General features: G+C 52.2%; 1 protein-coding gene across 2 annotated transcripts in view; it reads right to left on the bottom strand.

Annotated features, from left to right (window-relative positions):
* Positions 1–23,388, bottom strand: part of OLFM2 (olfactomedin 2) — a 67,124-nt gene that overhangs the window by 28,156 nt on the left and 15,580 nt on the right. Inside the window, exon 1 of one of the 2 annotated variants that reach the window (XM_059696883.1) lies at positions 19,941–20,251. The exons of the other annotated variant lie outside the window; for it this stretch is intronic. Within the exon in view, the coding sequence (XP_059552866.1) occupies positions 19,941–20,075 (135 nt within the window). The 5' untranslated portion in view covers positions 20,076–20,251. Of the gene's footprint in view, positions 1–19,940; positions 20,252–23,388 lie in introns of those variants that run through there. 2 annotated transcript variants of the gene reach the window in all.

Here is a 23,388-nt window from a genome sequence, read left to right as displayed (position 1 = left end):
TGCAACTTGGAGTGTGTGCCCATCTGAGCCCAAGTGCCTGTATCTGCCTGAAAGTGGACACAGGAGGCTGCCAGACAAGTTCAGGCAGATTTTGCATGTCAGTGTCTATGTGTGGAAGGGAGGCAGTGGGGCCAGGCTCCAGGCAGGTGCAAATGCGTGTCTGTGTTCAACCGTATGTGAACGGGTGCATGTATGACAGCGCACTGGAGGACGGGAATGTGTGCATCCATAGCCAAGCTGTGTTTGTGCGCGTGTGTGCACGCGTGTGAACGTGCACAGGGTAGTTCTGCGAGGCTTGGATGGGGCTAGAGCCAAAGTTGAAGGAATGTGGTGGGTGAGGGAAGAGCCCCATCAGCCACAGGCCTGTTATTTATAGACGTATCCTGGTTCATAAATTCCTTTTTTTCTCTCTCCCTCACTGCTAGGGCCCTATAAATATTCATGAGTTTCCTGCCTTGGAATATTTAAGTAGTTGGAAGGAGGGAGGCGTGGGGCAGGCCTTGAGAGGAAGGAGAGGGCCCCATGTGGTGTGAGGGGTGGGGGGGACCTGCAGCAGGGAGGATGGGGTCTCCCTGGATTTGCCTTCTCCCCTCCAGCTCCCCTTCCACGCTGCAGCTGGCAAGATGGGGAAGGTTTTCGGCCAACACGGAGACCTCTCAGTGCCTGTTATTATTCTTCCCCAGTGTCTGTGGAGAAATACCGCCCACTCCGGGGGCAGGGAAGGTGTCTGCGCTGTTGTCTCAGCTCTGACTCTAGCTCCAGCTTGGAAACTTGTTACCCTGGGACCCCCAGCTCGGGAGGGAGGGGGAGACCGCTCAGATGTGCCACAAGACAAAGGCACTCTGGAGGCAAACCAGGCGGAGGGCCAGTGTGGCCTCCTGCCTCATCCTATGGAGAGGAACAGGTCATAAAGACTGGTCCATACAAGAGGGAACAAAGTGTGCGTGTATGCACTGCATATGTGAGCGTGTTAACCCTCGGAATGTGTAAGAGACTGTGGTAGTCAATAGAAGTGTCCACAAATTTTCTAGTTCTTCTCTCTAGGACTGTACTTGGGTGCTGTGTGTGTGTGTGTGTGTGTGTGTGTGTGTGTGTGTGTGTGTCTGCTGTGCTGTGACGATATGAGCCCCCATGTGTGATGAGCCTGTGCGGAGTATGGGCATCACTCTAGTCTGTATGGATGGAGGGATGGCCACCCTGGGCCTTCCAAGCTGTCGGCTCTGCTGAGCATGTCTCCAGGTCCTTGGGCCTGAGCTAGCTTAAACCTGGGTCCTAGGATAAGCTGGCATTGGAAAGTTCACTTGGCTTCCCCTCGTTAGTCCGGGGATATGCCAGGTCATTTGCCATGGACACTAACCCCAGAGGTACTCAATAGTTTGAGCAAAGTGGCTCAACAAGCAGGGAGACCCCCACAGGGCAAACCTAATTTCCCCACGATCAGCCCATTTTCTGTGTCTGTCCCCATGAGCTCTGTTCCGGTCTATCTCAGGAGGTGGGTTCAGCACCATTCCACCCCAGTTCTCAGGTTCAACTCTGCTCTATCCCAGGAGCTGAGGTAGGCCTTATCTACCGGAACCCTGCTTCACCCAGGACCCGGACTCTGTCCTGGTCTCCCAGGACCAAGTTTGTCGTTTTTGTCTATCCCCAGATCCAAGTTCAGCCTTTGTCTATCCAGGGCTTAGGTTTGACCCTAGTCTGTCTCAGAGTCAGCCATGGAGTATCTTAAGACCTCAGGGGAGCCCTAGCAGGTTTGGCTCAGTGGAGAGAGCATTGGCCGGCAGACTGAAGGGTCCCTGGTTCAATTCCAGTCAAAGGCACATGCCCAGATTGTGGGTTCGATCCCCAGTGTGGAGGGTGCAGGAGGCAGCCAATCAATGATTCTCCCTCATCGTTGATGTTTCTCTCTCTCTCTCTCTCTCTCTCTCTCTCTCTCTCTCTCTCTCTCTCTCTCCTTCTCTCTGAAATCAATAAAAATTAAAAAATAAAATAAAATAAAGACCTCAGGGGAATATCCCTGCTCTGTCCCAGGACTTGAATTAATCCCTAATCTCGAACCTGAGCTGAGCCTGGTCTATCTCAGAACCCATTCTCCACCAGGTCTATCTCAGTATCTGCATCCACCTTCCTCAACTTTCACAATCAAGTGTGAATGCCATCGCTAAAGTCTCCTTTTCCCGAGCATCTCCCAACTCATGGAGCACTTTCCCCTAAGTGCTCAGGACTCTTGGATGAATGTCCACTGCAAATGATTGGTGGGAATAAGGATTGCTGAGGGTGAGGGGATTTCTTCCAACGCCATGATCTAAGATTCATTAAGGTGGATTATGTGGGTCCTTTTCAAGGATTATTACAAGGCTTTCTTGATGGGCTATTACGAACGGCATTAATTTTCAAAAAGTTGGGGACTTTATGAGAACCCATCATGAGGCTACCTCATAAATCCTGGAGTCGGACATCCCCATCCGAGCCCTCTCTAGGCTCAGATGCCAAACCCCAGGCCAGAAGTTCAGCAGGGGACTTTGAAGAGGGCGCTCTTCATGGGAAGGCCAACACACGGAACAGGAAGACGCGAAACATTCTCCATTCTCCTCCACCCTCCGGTGAACTCCCAGAGAAAACAAGAGCCATAAAATGAGTCTCTCTTCTCCCCTGTGGTAATGGATGAACTTTTGCCCCATCCTGGCCCCTCTCTCCTGTTATAATGGAAGAGCTGCCCTTCATCTTAAGGTGGGGGCAGCTACTCTTGCTTCGTTCCTCCTCTACCCTCTTGGGAATCTCATATCGTCAACATACTGTCTGTATCTTGCATATTCAACCTCTTCCTCTCAAGAAGCGCTTCCTCCGTAGTTAAGTAAACTGAAGTCTCTCCTATTAAAAAACAAAACGCCTTACTTGACTGGTCCTTTCGTCTGTCTCCTACTTCTCCCCTCCTCTTCTTAGTTGCCTACACCACTGCCTCCATTCCCTCCCTTCCTGAACTCCCTCCTCCACCCCTCCTATCCAGTCTCTGACCTGACAGTACCACCAACATGGCTCTTGCAAATGCCACTGCAGTTTCTAAATCCAATGGATGCCTTTCAGCCTGCCAAATTTCTTGACCTCTCAGCAGCATTCAACTCTGTTGACTGCCCTCTTTTTCTCTATATGTTTCCTTCCCTTGGGCACCATCACATATACTTGCATGGTTTCCTCCTACATCAATGTATCTCCTCTGCAGACTCATCTTCCTCCACCTGGCTGTTACATGTTACTCTAGACCGGTGATGGCGAACCTTTTGAGCTCGGCGTGTCAGCATTTTGAAAAACCCTAACTTAACTCTGGTGCCGTGTCACATAAAGAAATTTTTTGATATTTGCAACCATAGTAAAACAAACTTATATTTTTGATATTTATTTTATAGATTTAAATGCCATTTAACAAAGAAAAACCAACCAAAAAAATGAGTGACACGCATGTCATAGATTCGCCGTCACTGCTCTAGACCCAGGTTTCTCTACCTGAGTGCTATTGATATTTTGACCAGAAAACAATTCTGGGCATTATAAGATGCTCAGCAGCATTCCCAGCTTCTACCAGTAGTTTCCCCTCCCAGTTGCAACAACAAAACATCTCTAGACATTTCCAAATGTCCCCTGGGTGCAAAATCCTAGCTGAGAACCACTGCTCTAGACTCAGCCTTGGGCTGTCTCTTTGCCTCAATCTTTCTCTAAGGGTTCTTAACCCTGTCAAACCTCCCATCACCACCTGCATACATATACATCCCCAGAACTCCAGATCCACATATACAATGGACTTCTTGACCCTCACCTTTGGATGTCTCAAAAGCATCTCAATCCCAGCATGTTCAGGCGGTACTCCCATGTCACCATTCCCACTTCCCCAGGTCAATGGTTCAGATGCCCAGGCACTATTCCCTCCCTGACTCCTACTCCCTCATCAAGTCTGGTTGACTTTAATGCCTAGATATTTTTACACTTCATGCATGGTTCTCCATCTTTATCACCACTCAATGATCCAAGCCACCCCCACACTTCAGAAAGTCTCTCTGGTCTCCCTTGATCTAGCCTTTCCCTTTCCAGTCCATTCTATACATAAGAGCCTCAGAGAATTTTTACAATGCATATCTGATCATGTTATCCTCCCAACCAAAACCTCATTGGTAATTCCTTTTATTCTTAGGATAGAGCTAAAACTCTTTAACATGGCCCCGAGGCCCAGCAGGTCTGCCCTTTCAGTTACCTCTCTGCTTTCATCCTCCTCTGTCTTTCCCCTCCAAGGCCTTCTTTAATCTGTCACACTGTCCACACTTCCTCTCACCCCCAGGGCCTTTGCATAAGCAGTTCCCTCTGCCTAGAATACCCTTTGCTTTCTGCTTCAGATCTCAGCTCTTACTTCCGCTGAGCTTCCAAATTAGATTAAATCCTCCTATTAAAAGCTCCTGTAACACCAAGGATCTTTTCCTCAAGCTGTTATCACAGCTGCCGGTGATATCTGTGAACGTTTGATCAGACCTGTGTCCCGTTCTGAAGGAAGCTCCATGCATCCATGTCTGCTGGGCTCACCATCTTAACTGCCATGATGGGCACCTAGTAGGTCCTCAAAAGTACTTGTTGAACAAAAACATGGTGGGTGAATGGCCCCGCTGCTCTCAGGATCGAGTTCGAGTGGCGTGCCCTGGCATCTGGCTCTCCGTGGCCTCAAGGTCTACGCTCTCAGTCTAGATAAAGATTAGAGCAGAGACCGGAGGGCAATAGATGCCAAATGGGGAGCAATGATCAGCAGAAGCAGGGAGTCAGAGGCAGGAATGACCAAGAGAATATAGGCCCCCAGGAAGGGTGGTGATGTTGGGGAGACACTGCCTTTGCACGGAGCATGGAAGGGGTCAAGCCATTATCTCTCCCTGGTTATTAAGGCAGGGTGACCAGCTGACATCTGGTCTGCTCTTGTCCTCCCATTTTTTAAAATTCTCCCTAGGCCTCATGCTTCTCTCCAGCTACCACCCTGTTTCTCTGTTCCTTTCTCTCACCCCTCACATCTAATCTGTCAGCAAGTCCTGGTGGCTCTACTACTAAGACATGAGCCCAATCTCCCCACTGCTCATGATTCCAGATGCTTCGGTCTGGCTCAGCCACCACTGGCTTTGGCTTGGACTCCTTCCTGATCTCCCTGCTTCCACTCTCTCTCCCTGGAACCCATTTCCTGTAACAGAAGTTAGAGCAGTGGTTCTCAACCTTCTGGCCCTTTAGATACAGTTCCTCATGTTATGACCCAACCATACAATTATTTTTGTTGCTACTTCATAACTGTAATGTTGCTACTGTTATGAATCATAAGGTAAATATCTGATATGCAGGATGGTCGTAGGCGATCCCTGTGGAAGGGTCATTCGACCGCCAAAGGGGTTGCAACCCATAGGTTGAGAACCGCTGAGTTAGAGGGACCTTTAAACATTGGGGATCAGATCATGGAGCTTCTCCCCACTGCAACTTGCCCAGCAGCCTCTCATTTCATTTAGAATAAAAACCAACAAATCACTTTGGCCCGTGAGGCCGTAATGCAGTGTCCCCTGCCAACCTGTACCACCTCATCCCCTCCTCCTCTCCAGCCACCCCAGCCCTCCCTTCCCAGAAGGCAGTCACCACGCTCATTTCCATTCAGGGACATTTGCACTGGCAGTTCCCTCTCCAGAATGTTCCTCCCCTGTCCTTTCCAAGGCCGACTCCTCATCTATCAGGTTTCTGTACAAATGCTGCCTCCCCAAACTTCCAAGTATAAGATGAATAAGTTCTGGGGATCTATTGTGCAGCATGGTAACTACAGTCAACAATATTGTGTTATATACTTGATAGTAGATCGTAAATGGTCTCACCACACACACACACACACACACACACACACAATTATGTGAGGTGATGGAGGTATTAACTAACCCTAATGTGGCAATCATTTTGCAATACACACATCTATCAAATCATTTCATTGTACACCTTAAACTTACACAACGTTATACGTCAATTATATCTCAGAAAAGCTGGGGGGCTGGGGGGAAGTCACCTCTCCAGAGAGCCAACCCAATGTCCCAACAAAATGAGGTTCTCTGGTCACTTTCTTCCCTTTCTCTCTCTCTCTCTCTCTCTCTCTCTCTCTCTCTCTCTCTCTCTCTCTCTCTCCCCCTCTCTTTTGTATAGCACTTAACTATCCAAGATGAATTTGTTTAGTTATTTGCTTCCATGCTTATTGTGTCTCGGTATAAATAAACATCACAAGATAGAGGCAGACCCATCATATTCACAGCTGTGTCTCAGCACCTACGACAGTGCCTGAGCCTAGGCACTCAGTCAGTTAGTCCAGTGAGTGAATGAATGAATGGTGATGTCCATCACTGCCTCCCCTCCCAGTGCCCCTTCCCAGAGAATGCCCTTACCTGTAAATCCCTCTGAGAGGGAGCCCTCCATACCCACATGTTCCCAGGGGCCCAAGTGTCCAGTCTCAGAGAATGGGAGAGTGGATTCCTGATAGACGTCGAAAGAGGTAAATTCTCCAGTCCAGGGAGTGGGAATTGAAACATGGAGGTCAAGGTGATTAAAAGGGGCGGGGCCGTGGAGCTGAAGGTTCATGGGGGACCAGAGGCTGCAGAAACCCAGAGTCATGGGCAGGCTAGAGTGAGGGGCGCAGAAACAAAGGCTGCTCAGAGCGGGGATTTGCTTCTAAATCCAAAGTAGCCCCAGCCCCACCGCCATCCCTCTGCACAGCGCTATTACTGGGTGATCACTTCTCACGCGTTTGTTTATGACTGGCCTCTTCCCACTAAAATGTCAGCTGCATGAGAGCAAGCATCGTATCCATCTTGTCTACCTGGTGCACAGTAGGTGCGTAATAAATATTGGCTAACTACATTGAGAAATGGGTGAGTGAATTATCATTTTCCAGGTCTCTGGAGCCTCAGCTGTTGGATTTTATGAGATTCCCTGCATTCATTACATGAAGGTCCTATTTCACTGGGCCATTTTAGGCGGCTTTCTATTCCCAACTGACTCTCGGATACCCTCCCACCCCTAGGCAGACAGACCGGAACTGAGATGCTTGGAGGCAAATGAGGATGAAGAGAGGTGTCAGGAAAGAGCCCACCATGAGAGAGGAAACCACGGTTTTCCAGGGCTGACTCTCTCAAGGGAGAGCAGAGAGGAACAGATGACGCTGGGAGGCTCGAGGGACACTGGGGTAGATGCCAGGTCAGGCAGGGCGGGGAGAGGAAAGGCTGGGAAGCCGGACACAAAGGACCAGGGTCCACCTGCATTTCATGTGGTAATAACGATTCTACTCAATGACAATGATGGTCCCTGACATGCACTGGGCTCTTCCTTGTGCAGGGACCACTCTGAGCCATTTCTGAGCACTGGCTGCCCCAATTAGCTCTGATGGGAGGGGGGTGTCAACAGGGAAGAATCTCCGCTAGGACAGCCAGATGAGCAAGGCTGGGCTCAGGGCTCTGTATTCTTGGCTGGTGTGACTCTGGACTTCCCGTGTGACTCTGTACTCTTGTTGGCTTCAAATCTCACTTTACCAGAAGTCCAGAAATGAGGAGATTTGGCTATTTGTATCCCAAAATAGTGGCATGTAGGTGTTGGGGCACACAGGGGTTCTGTGACTGTGGACATCCATGTTTATCCACAGGCCCCTGTGAGCATCATTCTGGACACACATGGAACATCTGGACACATCTGTGACTAGCCATGTATATCGGTGCACGTACCTGTAAACCCAGACGAATGCCAGTGTGCATCAGTGGACAAGTGCAAGTGTATGTGCACCTTGCACTGTTGCCATGGCCATGAGCATTGCCTTCATTCAGACAGGTTCACAGCATGCTATTCCCATATACTCGGTACAATTCATGAGCCCGCAAGTCAATCTGGATATGTGTATACCGGATATACTTGTGTTTACCTGCCTCTCTCCTTCAGCATTCGTGTCCACGTGCCGCCCTATAGCCATGGATGTAAATGTGCATTGCCTAGACCTGCAAACAGCCCTGCCACAGAGAGCCCATCACACAGGTGAACACCTCCTTAAAAATACTCCTCATCTGCCCTAGCCAGTTTGGCTCAGTGGGTCTAGTGTCAGCCCGGGGACTGAAGGGTCTCAGGTTCAATTCCAGTCAAGGACACGTACCTCGGTTGCAGGCTTGATCCCCAGCCCTGGTTGGGGCGCATGTGGGAGGCAACCAATTGATGTGTCTTTCTCACATCGATGTCTCTCTCTCCCTCTCTCTTTCTCTCTCTCTGTCTCTCACCCTCCCTTCTACTTTCTCTAAAAATCAATGGGAAAATATCCTTGGGTGAGGATTAACAACAACAACAAAAGACAGAAAGAAAAAGAATAATAATCCTGGCCCTCTGTTGCTGTTCTGAACAGCCATAGACACATGTGTTTGTCCACCCAGAAGCCACGGACATGTCACACATGGCCACTTAAGAACATGCATGCCCTTCCAGGTGTGATTCTCTGCATCCATATGCGTTGCCCGCCTGAATCGGGAAGCATGCCCACACTGCTCTCGGTAGGCAGGGACATCTGTGTACATTCCACCGGCTGCCCTCTGAGGGCTCCCTGACTAACTCATTAGCATTGCAATCAGCCCAGAAACACTCCCGCGAAATCCATGCTTCACAAATAAGCCTGGGATCCTGCTGAGGTCACAGGGCACTGACCACGGCTAATGAAGCCAGCCTCGCGGCCAGCGGGGGGTGGGGAACCCCGGCCTCCCTCCCGGAGCAGCCAGGGAATGCACTCACCAACGAGCACATTCCCCTTCCTCCGACTGCACCAAATGTCCCAGCCAGTGCCTGTCTGCAGAACCGAAGTCACATTTCAAGATATTTCGAGCTGACGGCCCCAGCACTGCCCTGGCACCGCACTAAGGGCTGCATCACCAGAGCTGTCACTGCTGGCGGCTGCACCACTCGCCGGGGCACGACACTGAGGGTTCCATCCACAGACGTGTCGTTACACTGAGAGCTGCATCACCTCGTTGGACATTACGGTCAGGGCTGCAGCAGCACGCCTGTCTTTACGTGAGGACTGAATCGCCCTTTAGGTCACACCGCCAGGGCTCCAGGCTGATATTACACTGAGGGCTTCGTAACTAGAAGGTAACAATGGAAAAGCAACATTTTCCCTCTGCACTCGGGACTCCTCTGTGTGGGGTGGGAGGGGCAGGCAGAGGTGAGCTTGAGAGGCCATCGGAAGGGGGCTGGTGAACAGCCATAGATACATGTATGTATACAATGCACATTTACATACATGGCTATAAGTCAACGGGGGAAACTGAGGACTCTGAAGCCATGCACCGAGGGAGGGAGGCCACAGAGCGCAGAGGGGCGGACAGGAGCTGGAACCCAACCCTTCTCGTTCACCAGTGCTGAGGGGCTGGGGCCGGGGGGTATGGCCAGCTCCTCCTGAAAGCTGTAGACATTATCATGCCTCCAGTCTCCTGGCCAGGGGACCTGCAAGACACACCTGGCCATGCCCTCGAGGAGAGATGCCCCCGGCACACGTGGGCACGCTGAGCTCAGACATTCTCCGAGACAGGCTCTGGCCTGCGCCTACGTGTCCCATGTGCTCAGACGTGCCCAGTGGCATCAGACTCTCCCTATACGAAGCAGCATGCCTGCCACAGAGACGTGCCAGACATGTTCAAACGTGCCGTGATCGACCCTGACACGCAGGGCAGGCTCCATGCACAGGCACACACCCCGGCACGCACTGAGTCTATACCCATGTGGCCACCTTGCCCTTCCGGATGGATTGACGGGGCGCGGAGAGCAGGCTGTTATAAATTAAACATTGAGACAGCCATCCACTCACTGGCTGCTTCTCTCCCAGGAGGCTGCGGGACTACCGGGTGGAGGAGAGGGCAGGGGAAGAGTGGCTCGCTTAATTAATTAGTTCTAATTGAGATATCTTTGTAAATATCTCTTTACTGAAAGACAGGAGCCCGTCGCTTCCTGGGAATTTGCCATCTCTACTTGTCTCTAGCCCCTGAGTAGCGCAGAAATGACAAGAAAAAGACAGCGCAGTCCAAAAGGCTGCCTGAACCTTAGCTGAGCTTCTGATAATGACGGCGGGCAACGCTCAGAGATGCAAGAGATCCAGGCAGAGTGGTGGGCAGAGAGACAGCAATGCAGGCGGGAGAGATGGGGGAACTAAAACACGGGGGGGGGGGGGGGGGACAGGAGCCGGAGACAGCGACACAGGCAGAGAGTCAGAGACACAGGAACAGGGAGCGACAGGCGGCGAAACTTCACAACAGGGAGGACCTGAAGTGGGGACAGACGGACCCACGACTGGGCAGACAGACCTTCCTCTGCCTTTTCCCGGCCTCCCCATCTCCTGGGCAAACCACCCACTGCGGCAGCAGCAACAATCACGCCTGATTCCTCTGGCCTTGCCGCCCTCCCCTTTGCTCTCCCTCCCCCATCGCTCCTGCAATCATCTCCCTTGTTCAAAATGAGCTGCTGCAGCTGCAGCCCAGACAGCTGTTCCATCCTGGAGCCAGCACGGGCAGGGTGGCTGGATCCTAGAGGGACACACATCCTCCTGGCGGCAGGGGAGAATGGAGATGGGGGGGGAGATGGGGTCACTGGATACCCCAAGAGTCCAATACCCTTCAAGGGCTTGAGATGGTCTGGCTCATCCTGTCTCCTGAATCCTGCCCAGCACCCCCCACAGGGCCTGGCTCCGTCCTGGCTCAAGAGCTTTCTCGGGTCTGAGAATTCTAGTCTCTCCCCCACCCCCTGTCAGGGTCCTGGATGTGAGACGCAACTCTGGCAGCGTGAAAATAGGCTCTCGGAGAAAGAAAGACAGATGGACAGGTTAAGAGACAGAGATGAAAGAGATAGAGAGACAGAGACACCAAGAGACAAAAGAGAATCAGAGTTGAAAGAGATAGAGACACACAGACAGGGACACACGGACAGAGACACACGGACAGAGACACATGGACAGAGACACACAGACAGAGACACACAGAGACACACGGACAGAGGACAAAATAGACTCAGAGGCACAGATAGAGGCAAGACAGAGAGGGGAGAAAGACAGTATGACAGACAGACAGGCAGACAGAGATCATCATCAATATTGACTCAACAAACATTTATAAATGTCTGCTGTGTGTTATGAATACACAGCTAGAAAGAGAGAAGGAATAAAGACAGTATGAGAGAGGGGGGGTGAGAGAGAGAGAGAGAGAGAGAGAGAGACTCAAAAGACGAGAGTTTAAAAATAGAGACGCGTTAAGGCTGAGAGAGACAGGGACTGGGAACCAGCCTGCCCCCCCCCCGCCCTGTCTCCCTGTGGGAGCCTCCTCCCTCCCACGCGTGAACACATCCAACCCCACATCCAACCCTCAAAGCGCCTGGGCCCCCCAGAGGCTGCCTCTCCTCCTCGCCCAGCTTGGGGCTGCTCCCTGGCCGAGCTTCACACAGAGGCATCAATCACCGGGGCCAGAGGTGAGAGGATGCCAGGCCTGAGAGAAGCCCAGAGGCAGAAACCCGCGCCTCCTCTGGCAGGAGAGGAAGCCGGTGTTCCCCTCACGCCAGCGGCCCAGATCACCTGGCCTTGAAAGCTGCCTGTGGCTCTGCCTGGGTGGGCAAAGGCCACACCTCAAGCCATTTGTAGAGGTGTTGGCATCACACTTGGGGTGGACTGGGTCCAGGGTGGTGGTCACCTAAGGGGTTAAGGCTCCTTCCTACCTTACCAGATCCTCAAACACACCCACCCTGTCCCACTCCAACGCCTTCACAAGCCCTGCCCCCCCCCCCCACACTTGGCCTCTCTCCCTCCCCTTCCCCGCTCTGTCTTGGCTTTATTCGCCCTGCGTGTCTCAGGGCAAATGCCATCTCCCCGGGGAGCCTTCCCTGACCCCCCTTCCCAATCGCATGCCCTCGTGGTTCTGCATCAGCTCCTTCCTCGCCCTCATCAAACTGCAATTACACAGCCATTCATGCGGTTCCCTGTGCCTCCCTCCGGAGCTGTGCGAGGGGGAGACCGAGTCTCTCCTGTTCGCTGCAGTGCCCCCTACCCCACCCAGGACTCAGCACGTGAGGGGCTCACACCGCTCATTGGGGGTGACTGCCCTGCTCTTCGGTGGCAACACCACGCCAGACATGTGTGTGGGAAGCTGGCAATGTGCACGCTTTCTGGACACTCGTTCAAACCAGGGCACGAGAAAAACTGCTTTGAGAAACGGGCCCCCCTGAGCCCTGGGAGAAGACGCGGGTCACAGGGACACTCATCCAGACTCACGGGTGTCAGTGGAGGAATGAGGGGCCGTGGCCTTCCGGGCCAGAGCCGAGACCACTCGGAAAACACCTCCCGCTTGAACTGAGATGTTCCCCGTGACAAGCAAGAGGGGCAAAGTTTTTGCTCACGTGGCATTTCCAATCCTGATGGTGGTAAACAAACCATTACCATGATGATTTCCGATCATTATGAGTACTGGGCAGAAAATAGAACAGGTTCACAGAATAGCGGGGACGTGTGAGCCCAGGCCGTCAGGGACATCTTTCGGAGGAGGCGACATCTGAGCTAGGACCTGAGCAGTGAGAAGGAGCTGGCTGCAGGGAGGGTTACAGGAAGGGTGTTCCCAGGGGGTGGCACGGCAAGTGCAAAGTTCCGGACGCGGGAACCAGAAGAGTGTAGGACCCGGCCAGCGTTGCTCAGTGGTTGCAGGTGGACCCATGAACCAGGAGGTCACGGTTCAATTCCAGGTCACGGCACATGCGCGGGTTGCGGGCTCAGTCCCCAGTAGGGGGTGTGCTGGAGGCAGCCGATCAATGATTCTCTCTCATCATGGATGTTTCTATCTGTCTCTCCCTCTCCCTTCTTCTCTCTGAAATCAATAAAAACCTTTTAAAAAAGAGAAGAGCAATGTGGAGGGATAGATGAGTGGTCCAAGATCTGAGATTCAGGCAGGTAGGATCTTGTCATAATAATGGTGATGGCGAGAAATAACAATAGCTAACTTTTATAGGCACCTTCCATATGTCAGGTATAATGCCATAAGGTACATTCAGCTATTATCTCCATTTTATGGATGGAAAAACTGAGGCTTCACAAGTTGGGCCAGGGTAAGGAGTTTAGATTGTTTTGTGCAGGGGAGGTGGGCAAAAGTTAAAAGGAAGCAGATTTCACACTCAGAATCTTGAAGTATTTTCCAACAATTAGGTCTCTTGGGAAAAAAATGCCATAGGCAGCCTCACATTAATTCCTGACTCCAAACCCCTCCAAGGCTCCATCTTGGACACTCAAGATGAAGTGCAGGCACCTCGAGCAAAATCCCTTCGCGACATAGAGCCTTCTGACCACTCGGGCCACTTCCACACTCCTCCCAACCTGGCGCCAAGTCTCCGCCCACTCTGAACTGCCTCTGAGCCTCTGAGCCTTTGTCCATGCTGTTCCTTCTGTCTGGGATGCCCTTGCTCTGTCTTCATCTGGCCAATTCCTTGAAGACACAGTTTGGGCATCACCACCTCCAGGAAACCTCCACTGCACGCCGGCTGGTATCAGTGCCCCTCCTCTGCCCCATAACACTCCAAAACATCACTATCATCTCTGCTGATGAGACTGCGATGTGACTGAAGTTGGGGGAATTGTTCATTTTTATATTCCATAGTCTAGAGCCCTTCCCAGTATAAAGAAGGTGTTTAGTAAATATTTCCTCACACTTTGAGGTGTTTGAGCAGAAGCTGTGAGCCCATGATTGGGAGCAGGTGGATATGGCAGGTGTGGTCGAATCCACAATCACCTACTTTTCTCCACCTCCTGGGCCCCTGCTCTGGTCCAGTCCCCATCCTCACTCACCTGGACCAGTGCAGTGGCCCCTCCCTGGTCTCCCAGTTCCAGCCCTCACTTCCTGCTCTGCCCTTCCCACCAAGGCCAGGAGAACTGAACACCTGAGTCAAGTCCATCCCTCCTCTGCTCAGAACCCTCCTTAACATCCCATTTACTCATTTAACAAGTATTTCTTTTTTAAAATATATTTTTATTGATTTAAGAGAGGAAGGGAGAGGGAGAGAGATAGAAACATCAACGATGACAGAATCATTGATCGGCTGCCTCCTGCACACCCCACACAGGGGACTGAGCCCACGATGCAGGCACGTGCCCTGACCGGGAATCGAACCATGACCTCCTGGTTCATAGGTCGCCGCTCCAACACTGAGCCCTGCTGGCCGGGCTTAACAAGTATTTCTTAAACACAAAGTGTGTATTAGGCCCCGGGCTAGGCATTGGAGCTACAACAGTCAACAAAAATTGATTTTTAAAAATATCCCTTCCTCGGGTTGCTGACATTATAGTGGGGAGAATTAAACAAGATAAATAAGCCAAATACATAGAGTATATTATCAGTTAAAAGAGCAATGGAGAAAAGGAGAGCATGCGAGGGGAGGCGATATATGAGGAGTTTCACATTAAATCTGAAATCCTACAAGGCTCCCCATCCCAAACATGATGTGGCTTCTGCAATCTGCCCACCCTCATCTCCTCACACTCCCTCCCCCACTTGCTCACTCTGCTCCAGCCACACTGGTTTCCTCACCGTTTCTCCAACATTCCAGACATATTCCCACCTCAGGGCCTTTGCACTTGCTGTTCCCTCTACCCATAATTCTCTTCCTCTAAGCCCATCTCACTTCCTTCAGATCTCTGCTCAAATGTCGCCTCCTCACAGAGAGGCCACTCAATCTAAAAGTCCCCCTCGTCACTCTCCACTCCCCTTTTGCTGACGGCTGTGTTTCTTCATAGCACATTTCAGCACCTGAAAGACTGTAAATTTTCCTATATACTTATTTCTCCCCACCCTGCCCGAGGATGTCAGTTCCATGCGGACAAGGATATCTGTCTATTTTGTTCACTGTTGTATCTTGATACCTAGAATAGGGCCTGGCACATCATAGGAACTTAATACGTATTCACTGAATGAATGAATGAATGAATGAATGAATGAAGACACCCTCTAAGAGAATTCTTGTTACTTAGGATAACTGGAGGAGAGACTGAGCGCAGCAGGGCAGTATTTAGGGTTGTTTACACATATCAGACCATTCCTCTCCACACAGGTCATGGTAGGACCACACTTCTTACTCTCATTGAGGTTAGGCATGCCATGTGACTTGCATTGACCAATGAAATGTGAGCAAAGGTGACATGTGTTACCTTCAGGGCAAGGCTCTAGGAGCTGAGGGTGGGGGGTGGATGGAGGACTGCTGTGCCTTCCTTTTCCAGTCTCTGTGATTAGGTCACCCTGGGTCCCTGAGTGACCACCATGGACAGTGCTCTCCAGCCAACAGTGGATACGCAGTGCAAGAGAAATAAATCACTGAGACATGGGGCTGCTTGTCACTAGTGTAACTCGGCCTCTCTTGACTCATATAGAGTATCTGGGGCCTTTTCCTCCTCGAAAATGTCAAGAAAAGACATGGATTCTGCACTTGGGTCCTTCACGGGAAGGTCCTCAAAGAACATTTTGCTGGTACCTGCTCAGTCCCTCCCCATTCCTCTCCTGAGGAAGAGGGTCCTCCCCAAGCAGAATAGCTTCCTCCATCTCCCCTCTCCTCCCTCCAGCCCTTAAGGATGAGGGAATGGACGAGGACATCACATATAAGGTGCAGGTAACTCACTCCAGGCCCCATAATGACGGCGGCCGCTCGCAATGAGGCTGACAGCGTTTAGTCTGCTTCTGGATTTATGACGCCCAGGTGAGCAGCCATTCCACTGACGGCTCCCACCCCACAAGAATGGTTTATGGCTGGGCGTTGGCCAAAGATAGCAGCAGTGGCAGCTTCCTCCCCCTCCTTCCCAGAGATGGTCTGTAACACCCTCTCTTAGAATCTCTCGGCATGCTAAGTTGCTCCTCTGGATCAGATCGGGGAGGGGAAGCCAGAGACAAGAAGGCCCAGAGAGTCTGGGCTCACCAGCTCTCACACCTCACCACTGAGGTTCTTTATTAAGCCAAATGCCAGCGTTCAAACTTCTGCCTTATAACTGGGACTTCTCACTACCCGCGCTCCTGAACCCGTCAGCTTACTTACCCATGTTGGTGCTCCATACCTTCTTACAACTCCTCCTTACTAAGCACCTACTATGTGCCTAGTCACTTCCATTTGTTCTTCCCAATCCTTAGGAAAATGGATTATTAATTTAAACACTTAAAAATATTTATTTCAGGCATGTGATGTGCTTGGCTACAACGGCAAGCAAAGTACCTCCTCCTTACTGAGCATCTATATCAGCAATTTTCAACTGGTTTGCCGCAAGAATTTAAAAAACATGCAACACCTGACTATTTAGTCTGGGGCACTGACCTCTTTTCCCTTAGATTGTCAAATAAAAAAAAATGACAACAGCCACCACCACAATAGCCGTCTGGCATGAACGAACCAATATTATACCTTTTTGTTGTTGTTAGCTCAGCAAAAAATTTATTTTTAGTGTGCCGCAGGATTTTAGCAATGAGTTTATATGTGCCATGAGATGAAAAAGGTTGAAAATCGCTAACCTATGTGCACCCAACCATTGGTTTCCATGTGAAGGTTGAATCCTTATGAAGATTTGATTGTTGATTCAGCCACTTGACAAATACAGGGTGTCCCTGTATACACACTTTAACAGCTGACAGCTCAATTTTGAAAATGAAATGTATTTTTAAATTTTTTAAAGATTTTTTTTTATTGATTTCAGAGAGGAAGGGAGAGGGAGAGAAAAGCATCAATGATGAGAGAGAATCACTGATCAGCTGCCTCCTGCACACCCCCGACTAGGGGTCAAGCCCACAACACCAGCATGTGCCCCAATTGATCGGAAATCAAACCATGACCTCCTGGTTCACAGGTCGATGCTCAACCACTGAGCCATGCCAGCCCGGGGGGGTGGGAGGAATAAAATGTATTTTAATAACCACTGCCTTTCTAATTATTCAAAGCGTGTGTATACATTTTGGGGGACATTCTATATTTATTGCATCAAACCTTAGGGTTCAGTAGTGAGCAAAACATTGAAGTTCACATGGGTCCGATGGTTTAATGGGAATCTGACTCTCCTTGACAATGGGGAGTCATTGTAGCCAAGCTTAAAGAGATCAAATAATTTCCCTCAAGGTCATTCTGCTAGTAAATTTCAGGGCCAGAATTCAAACCCAGGTGTCTGACTTGGAGTCCTATCTCTAACTGAGAATCTATGTCAGGCACTGGGCTGGGGCTTTCAAGCATACATGTGCTTGACACAGAGGAAGCACTCAATGATTCTGTTGACTAAACAAGATGGATGGAGAGATGGATGGATGGAAGGATGAATAAATAGAGGATAGATGAAGAAATGGTTGGATGGTGGATAATGATTGAATGGAGGGATAGGTGAATAGATGGATAGAGAGATAGACAGATGGAAGGAGAAATGGAGAGACAAATTATGGCTAATGGATGGAGAGGTGGATGAATAGATGAATGGAAAAATAAAAAGATAAATGGATGAGTGGATGGATGGATGGATGGATGGATGGAGAGATGGATAAAAGAATAGAGATGGGTGAATGGATAAAGATGGATGGATGGATGGATGGATGGATGGATGGATGGGAAGCTGGACAGTAGATCTGTTAACCATGACAATTCTGTGAGGTAAGAATCATCATGCCCATTTTATAGATGAGTAAACTGCACAGTGGTGAAGTCACTGGTCCAGAATCAAGAGCAAGTCATAGAGCAAGTTGGGAGAAAGTCTGGATCCCGCCTAGGTCTATGAGACACTCCCAAGATCCTTCTAGAACACCCTCATGTCACAGTTCCCTCCCAGGTCCCGGGCATCTCACTCCACAGAGCCCTCTGGCAAGGCTTAGTGAGACTCAGGGATGGGGTGGGGCTCAGGGATGGGAGAACTATTAGCTTCAGCAGGCAATTCCATGGAAGCATTGATCAAGGCGCTGTTAACTACGGATGGGCCAGATTGGGGACCAGGACTGTTTGAGTGCGCGCGCACACACACACACACACACACACACACACACACACACACACACATATTTACAGAAAACACATGGTACACAAAGGAGTCCACCCACATACATATAATACAAGGTAGGCATAGATACACACTTGCACATATATCACACTCTTCTGAAGACATACATGTCTACACTTAAAATGCACACAAAACACACACATGCATATGTACATACTTGTACAGACACATATGCACACACAACATCATAACTCAGAGACCCACTCTTACACACTTATGTACACATTCCTCAGACATAGCATATGCTCTCATTTACACACCACACACTGCACATAATCATGCACACACTTACAAAAACTCGCACTCCTAAGATGGTGGGGGAGAGGAATCTGGCTTCTAATTTCAATGAGACACCATCATCTTTCTTGCCCCTCAGAAGGTAACAGCAAGAAGGCTGTCTCAGGCTCATGTATACAGACTCACATGTGCAGATGCAATCACATAGCACATGCAAACCCACAGTCAGGGACATACAGCTGCAGAGACACACTTAGGTGCATCTGCATCTGGACACACTCACCCAGGGACACACTCACACTCGTCCTGGGATGCACCCTTACACACGAAGATACACTTAGACCCTCACGCTGGCAAAACACATAAACTTTCTCGCAGCCCCCTTCCACCACCCCCCTCCCCCCCGCAGCACACTGGAACTCATGCAGGGATGGACACACCAGGACGTACTTGAGACACACAGAAAGACACTGTTTCACACATTGGCTTCAAGCTTGAGAACGTGGCCTGAACGCCCTCACTTGTGCCAAACCCAGTGCCATTTCTCCCCAGGGGCTGAGCCCAGGCCTGAAAGTCTTTGGAGCAAAGACCCCTTTTCTTCCATGGAAGGCATAGGAAGCAGCAGTGTGGAAGCCATCGGAAGCTAAACCGCGTTTGCTGGCGAAGTTGGGGGGAAATCAAGCAGGAGAGGGAGCCCGAGCATCCCAGCTCCATGTAAGGGGAGGAGTCCCGCAAACAGACTGAAGAGGGAAGGGGCGGGAGGGACGTATCTGGAGGAGGCTGAGGGAAGTTTTCCATGGAGGATGCCTTCCCCCGCCCCTCCTCAGGACACCAGGACCACCATTATAAACCCCCTCCCTCCCCTCCAGCTCTGTGGCAGGAAGGCTAGAGGATGAAGGTGATGGAGGATAGGATGGCATGGGGGAGGGGGCAATACTGGAGCTTCTGGGGGCAGCGTCAGCCCCGCCCAGTCGGAGACCCTTCTGGGAGGGCAAGTTATGGGAATAAATATTCAGCACGTGGTAAGGCAGGTAATGAGGAGGGAGATGCTGGGGGGTGGGGGTGCGGGGGGGCAAGGGAGAGAAAAAGAGACACACACAAAAAAAGATTCAAAGTCAGAGACAGCGCAACAGAGACAGAGGCAGGGAGAGACAGAAACAGAGAAGCAAACCACAGGCAAAAGAATAGACAGACAGAGAGACACGCACACAGGCAGACAGACAGACAGACACGGGACTATTCAGAGACACCGACGCAAACAGGGAGAGATCCTGAAGGTGGAGGCACTCGGGGACCCCGAGGCTACCCCATTCCGAGGCGGGGTCCCCCACCCCAACCTCCGCCCCGTCCCACTCAGCCCGAACCCCCGCCGCCTCCACCCCGGGCGGAGCGAGCCTAGGACATCGTTGCCACTCGGACGCTGCTCACTAATAAGAAGAAATAACAGTAACAGTGGCGGAGGGTCCCGGGCCCCGCCGCCTCGGCGCCCCGCCCCCGGCCCCGAGAGGGCGCCCCCGGGCCGGGAAACTGGGGGCCGGGGGTCCCCGGGGGCTGCGGCGGCGGCGGCGGCGGCACGGGCACCACGCCCCCCGGGAGCGCCCCCCGCGCGGCCGCCACTCACGATTTTCTCGGAGGCGCCGGCGCGGGACACGGTGCCGTTGAGCCCCACGAGAGAGGGCAGCGTCTGCGACATCCAGTTGGTGACCATGGCCATGGTGCTCAGCACGGCCCCGATCTTGAGCAGCGGCACCGACATCGCGCCCCTGCCTCATGCCCCGCGGCCGCCCGCCGCGCGCCCCGCTCCCGCCCGCCGCCTGGCGCTCCGGCCCTCGCCGCCCCGCGGCCCCGGGGGCGCGAGCGCGAGCTGGGCTTGGGGTCGGGCCGGCCGGCCGGGGGGCTCTGGGACGCGGGCTGCGGCTCCGCGCGCCGGGCGGGCTCCGCTTATAAAGCGCCGGCTCGGCCCCCGCCCCCTCCCGCGCCTCCGCGCCGGGCACTTCCAGCCGCCGTGACGTCACGGCCCAGGCCCGGAGCCCGGCGGGGGGCGGGGGGGAGCCCCGACGGCCCCGCTCCCCTCCCCAGGCTGGCCGCCCCCCGCCCGGGACCGCCCCTCCCGGAGAGAGACCCCCCGCCCCAGCCGCGGCATCCCCAGCCCCGCCCCCGCGGTCGCCCCCTCCCCACCGCCGGCGGGGTTCCCGGGCCACCCCCGCGCACAGACTCCCCGGCGCTTGGCCCCGCGACCACCCCGCGCCGGCAGGGGACCGGAGTCCCAGTCCCGCTCCTCCCCAGTGAGGACAGCAACCCCGCTCGCTAAAACAGGGGACACAGGTGTGAGAGTCTGGGGGGCAGGATGGTGCGCCCCCAGGAATCCCGCGGCCCAGAGTCTCCTTTTCCTTGGGAAGGGGCGCTCCGGGGACCAGGGCCACTCGGGTCGTTTCAGAACCGGGGAAGCCGGAGTGGCGGGTCTGAAGCCAGTAGACGCAGTGACTTGACAAAGGTGCGGGAATGGGGGTCACTAGGGCAGCGAGGATTCCCCGGTGCGCCGGGGGCGGCATGACGGCCGGGCACAGCGGAGACCGGCAGCCTTTTGCAGTCAAGTCCCAGGCGGCTCTCCAGGCGCAACTTGAACTTGGAGAGGGGGCGGGAACCGACCCTCGGGACCCCCCTCCAGGCCCCAGGACTCCGGGCCCGGGGGAACCGGGCGTGCAGAGCCCCCGCACCTCCCACCCCCGCACCAGCCGCGGGCGGGGGCGGCGAGGCTGCCGGGAGGAGCGCCCGGCCGGTTCCATTTCCTCTGTTTTCCCTGCACTCACGCCCCCTCCTGGCGTCCCCGCATCACCTCGCGCCGCCGCCGCCCTCAGTCCGGGCCGCCGCCGTCTGGAGGTGGCGATGACTCAGGCTTTTGCAAGGTCTCGCCTGGGGAACAGCCCTGAACACGGGGTGCGTGCCTTGAACGGTCCTTTTTTTCTGAGAGAGGCAGGAGAGAGGCAGGTTCTGACTTCCAACAATGACTTCTCTCTCTGCCTCAGTTTCCTCATCTGCCAAGTGGGTGGTTGCAAGGACAACGGACCGCATGTGTGTAAAGGGCTCCAGTGTCCTGAGAATCAGTGAAAGCTACTGAGCATCCATGTCCCAGGCACTGTGAACAACAAACAGAATGCCTGCCTTCGTGGCGCTGAACATTCTGTGGGGTGAATCGGACAAGAAATAAGAAAACAAACGTAAAATAAGACATCGGGGTTCGGGTGGGGCAGAAAAATAAATACGGAGTAAACCTTAAGCAGGGTGGTTTGGGAAAAGTGACATTTGAGCAGAGATTCGAAGAAGGGAGGGAGGGAGGGAGCCATTTGGATACCTGAGGGAAGAGTTCCAGGCAGTGGGAACAGCAAGTGCAAAGGCCCTGGGCAGGAGCATACGTGTTCAAGGGCCAGGGAGGAGGCCATTGTGATTGGAGCAGAGTGAGCTGGGGGAGAGTGAGGGGGAGATGGTGCTTGTAAAGCATTTTGCAGAGTGTCTGGGACATGGTGTTTCATATAGAGTAACCGCTGTTCTTTTAAAATATATATATATATATATAATTGATTTGGGAGAGGGAGAAATAGAAACATCAATGATGGGAGAGAATCACTGATCAGCTGCCTCCTGCACACCCCATAACTGGGATCAAGCCTGCAGCCCAGGCATATGCCCCTATTGGGAATCGAACCGTGACCTCCTGGTTCATAGGTCGATGCTCAACCACTGAGCCACACCCGCCAGGCCGCTGTTCTTATGATTATTTGCAACTGATATTAAGCTTTAAAAAATGAGATGTGTCCTTGCCTACTTGTACTACAGCTTGCATTTATGAGTGCTGAACACTGCAGATTTGCTTGCTGAGCAGTCGTTACAACCTCCCATGCAAAGTACAGCGACTCCCCTATTTACAGGTGAGGAAATAGGCTCAGCGAGGAGAGGGGCCCAGCTCAAGGTGACCCAGCAGGTACATGGGGCCCCAGGATTTGAACCCAGGTCTGATTTTAGATGCCAAAACCGCTGGACTCCAGGCCTCCTGGCTTAGAGAATTTGGAAGCCAATGGTAATCTCACTCAACACTGGCGCTGCGGGAAACTGCCCTCGCGCCTTTCAGCCAACTTCTCCACCGAGTGGTCTTCTCTCACACCTGCCCTGCTGTCACCACTTCCCCCCACCTCCTCCCTCTTCCCAAAACTCCTCACCAAAGTGGCTAATGACCTTCCAATGGCCAGTCCCACAGCCTCACACGAGCCCTCACGTAGTCACTCTCATGGGTTAGTCTTCATGGATCATTCCCTCCTTCTTTTTTAAATCACCTGATCGCCTCCATAGATGAGAAAATTATATTTTTTAAAAATATACATTTTTAGCCCTAGTTGGTTTGGCTCAGTGGATACAGTGTTGGCCTGCGGACTGAGGAGGGTCCCAGGTTTGATTCCCATCAGGGCACATGCCCAGGTTGTGGGCTCAATCACCAGTAGGGAGCGTGCAGGAGGCAGCCAATCAATGATTCTCTCTTATCATGGATGTTTCTATCTCTTTATAAATATATTTTTATTGATTTCAGAGAGGAAGGGAGAGGGAGAGAGATAGAAACATCCATGATAAGAGAGAATCATTGATAGGCTGCCTCCTGCACGCTCCCTACTGGGGATCAAGCCGGCAATCCAGGCATGTGCCCTGTCAGGGAATTGAACCGTGACCTCCTGGTTCATAGGTCAATACTCAACCACTGAGCTACACCGGCTGGGCCATTCCCTCCTTCTTGAAAGTAATTTGTCCCTTGATTTCAGACACCTTATTCTTTCTAGTTCTGCCCCCACTTCTCTAGCTGCACCATCACTGTCTCCTACCTTCTCCCTAAATATTTATATTTTCCAAGGCTTGGTCATAGGTCCCCAGCCCCTCTCACTCTCTACACTTAGCCTAGCCAGTGGTTCTCAACCTTCTGGCCCTTTAAATACAGTTCCTCATGTTGTGACCCAACCGTAAAATTATTTTTGTTGCTACTTCATAACTGTAATGTTGCTACTATTATGAATCATAATGTAAATATC

The sequence above is a fragment of the Myotis daubentonii genome, chromosome 5, assembly GCF_963259705.1.
Source record: "Myotis daubentonii chromosome 5, mMyoDau2.1, whole genome shotgun sequence".
Lineage (NCBI taxonomy): Eukaryota > Metazoa > Chordata > Mammalia > Chiroptera > Vespertilionidae > Myotis > Myotis daubentonii.
This window is presented reverse-complemented; position numbering and strand designations above follow the sequence as displayed.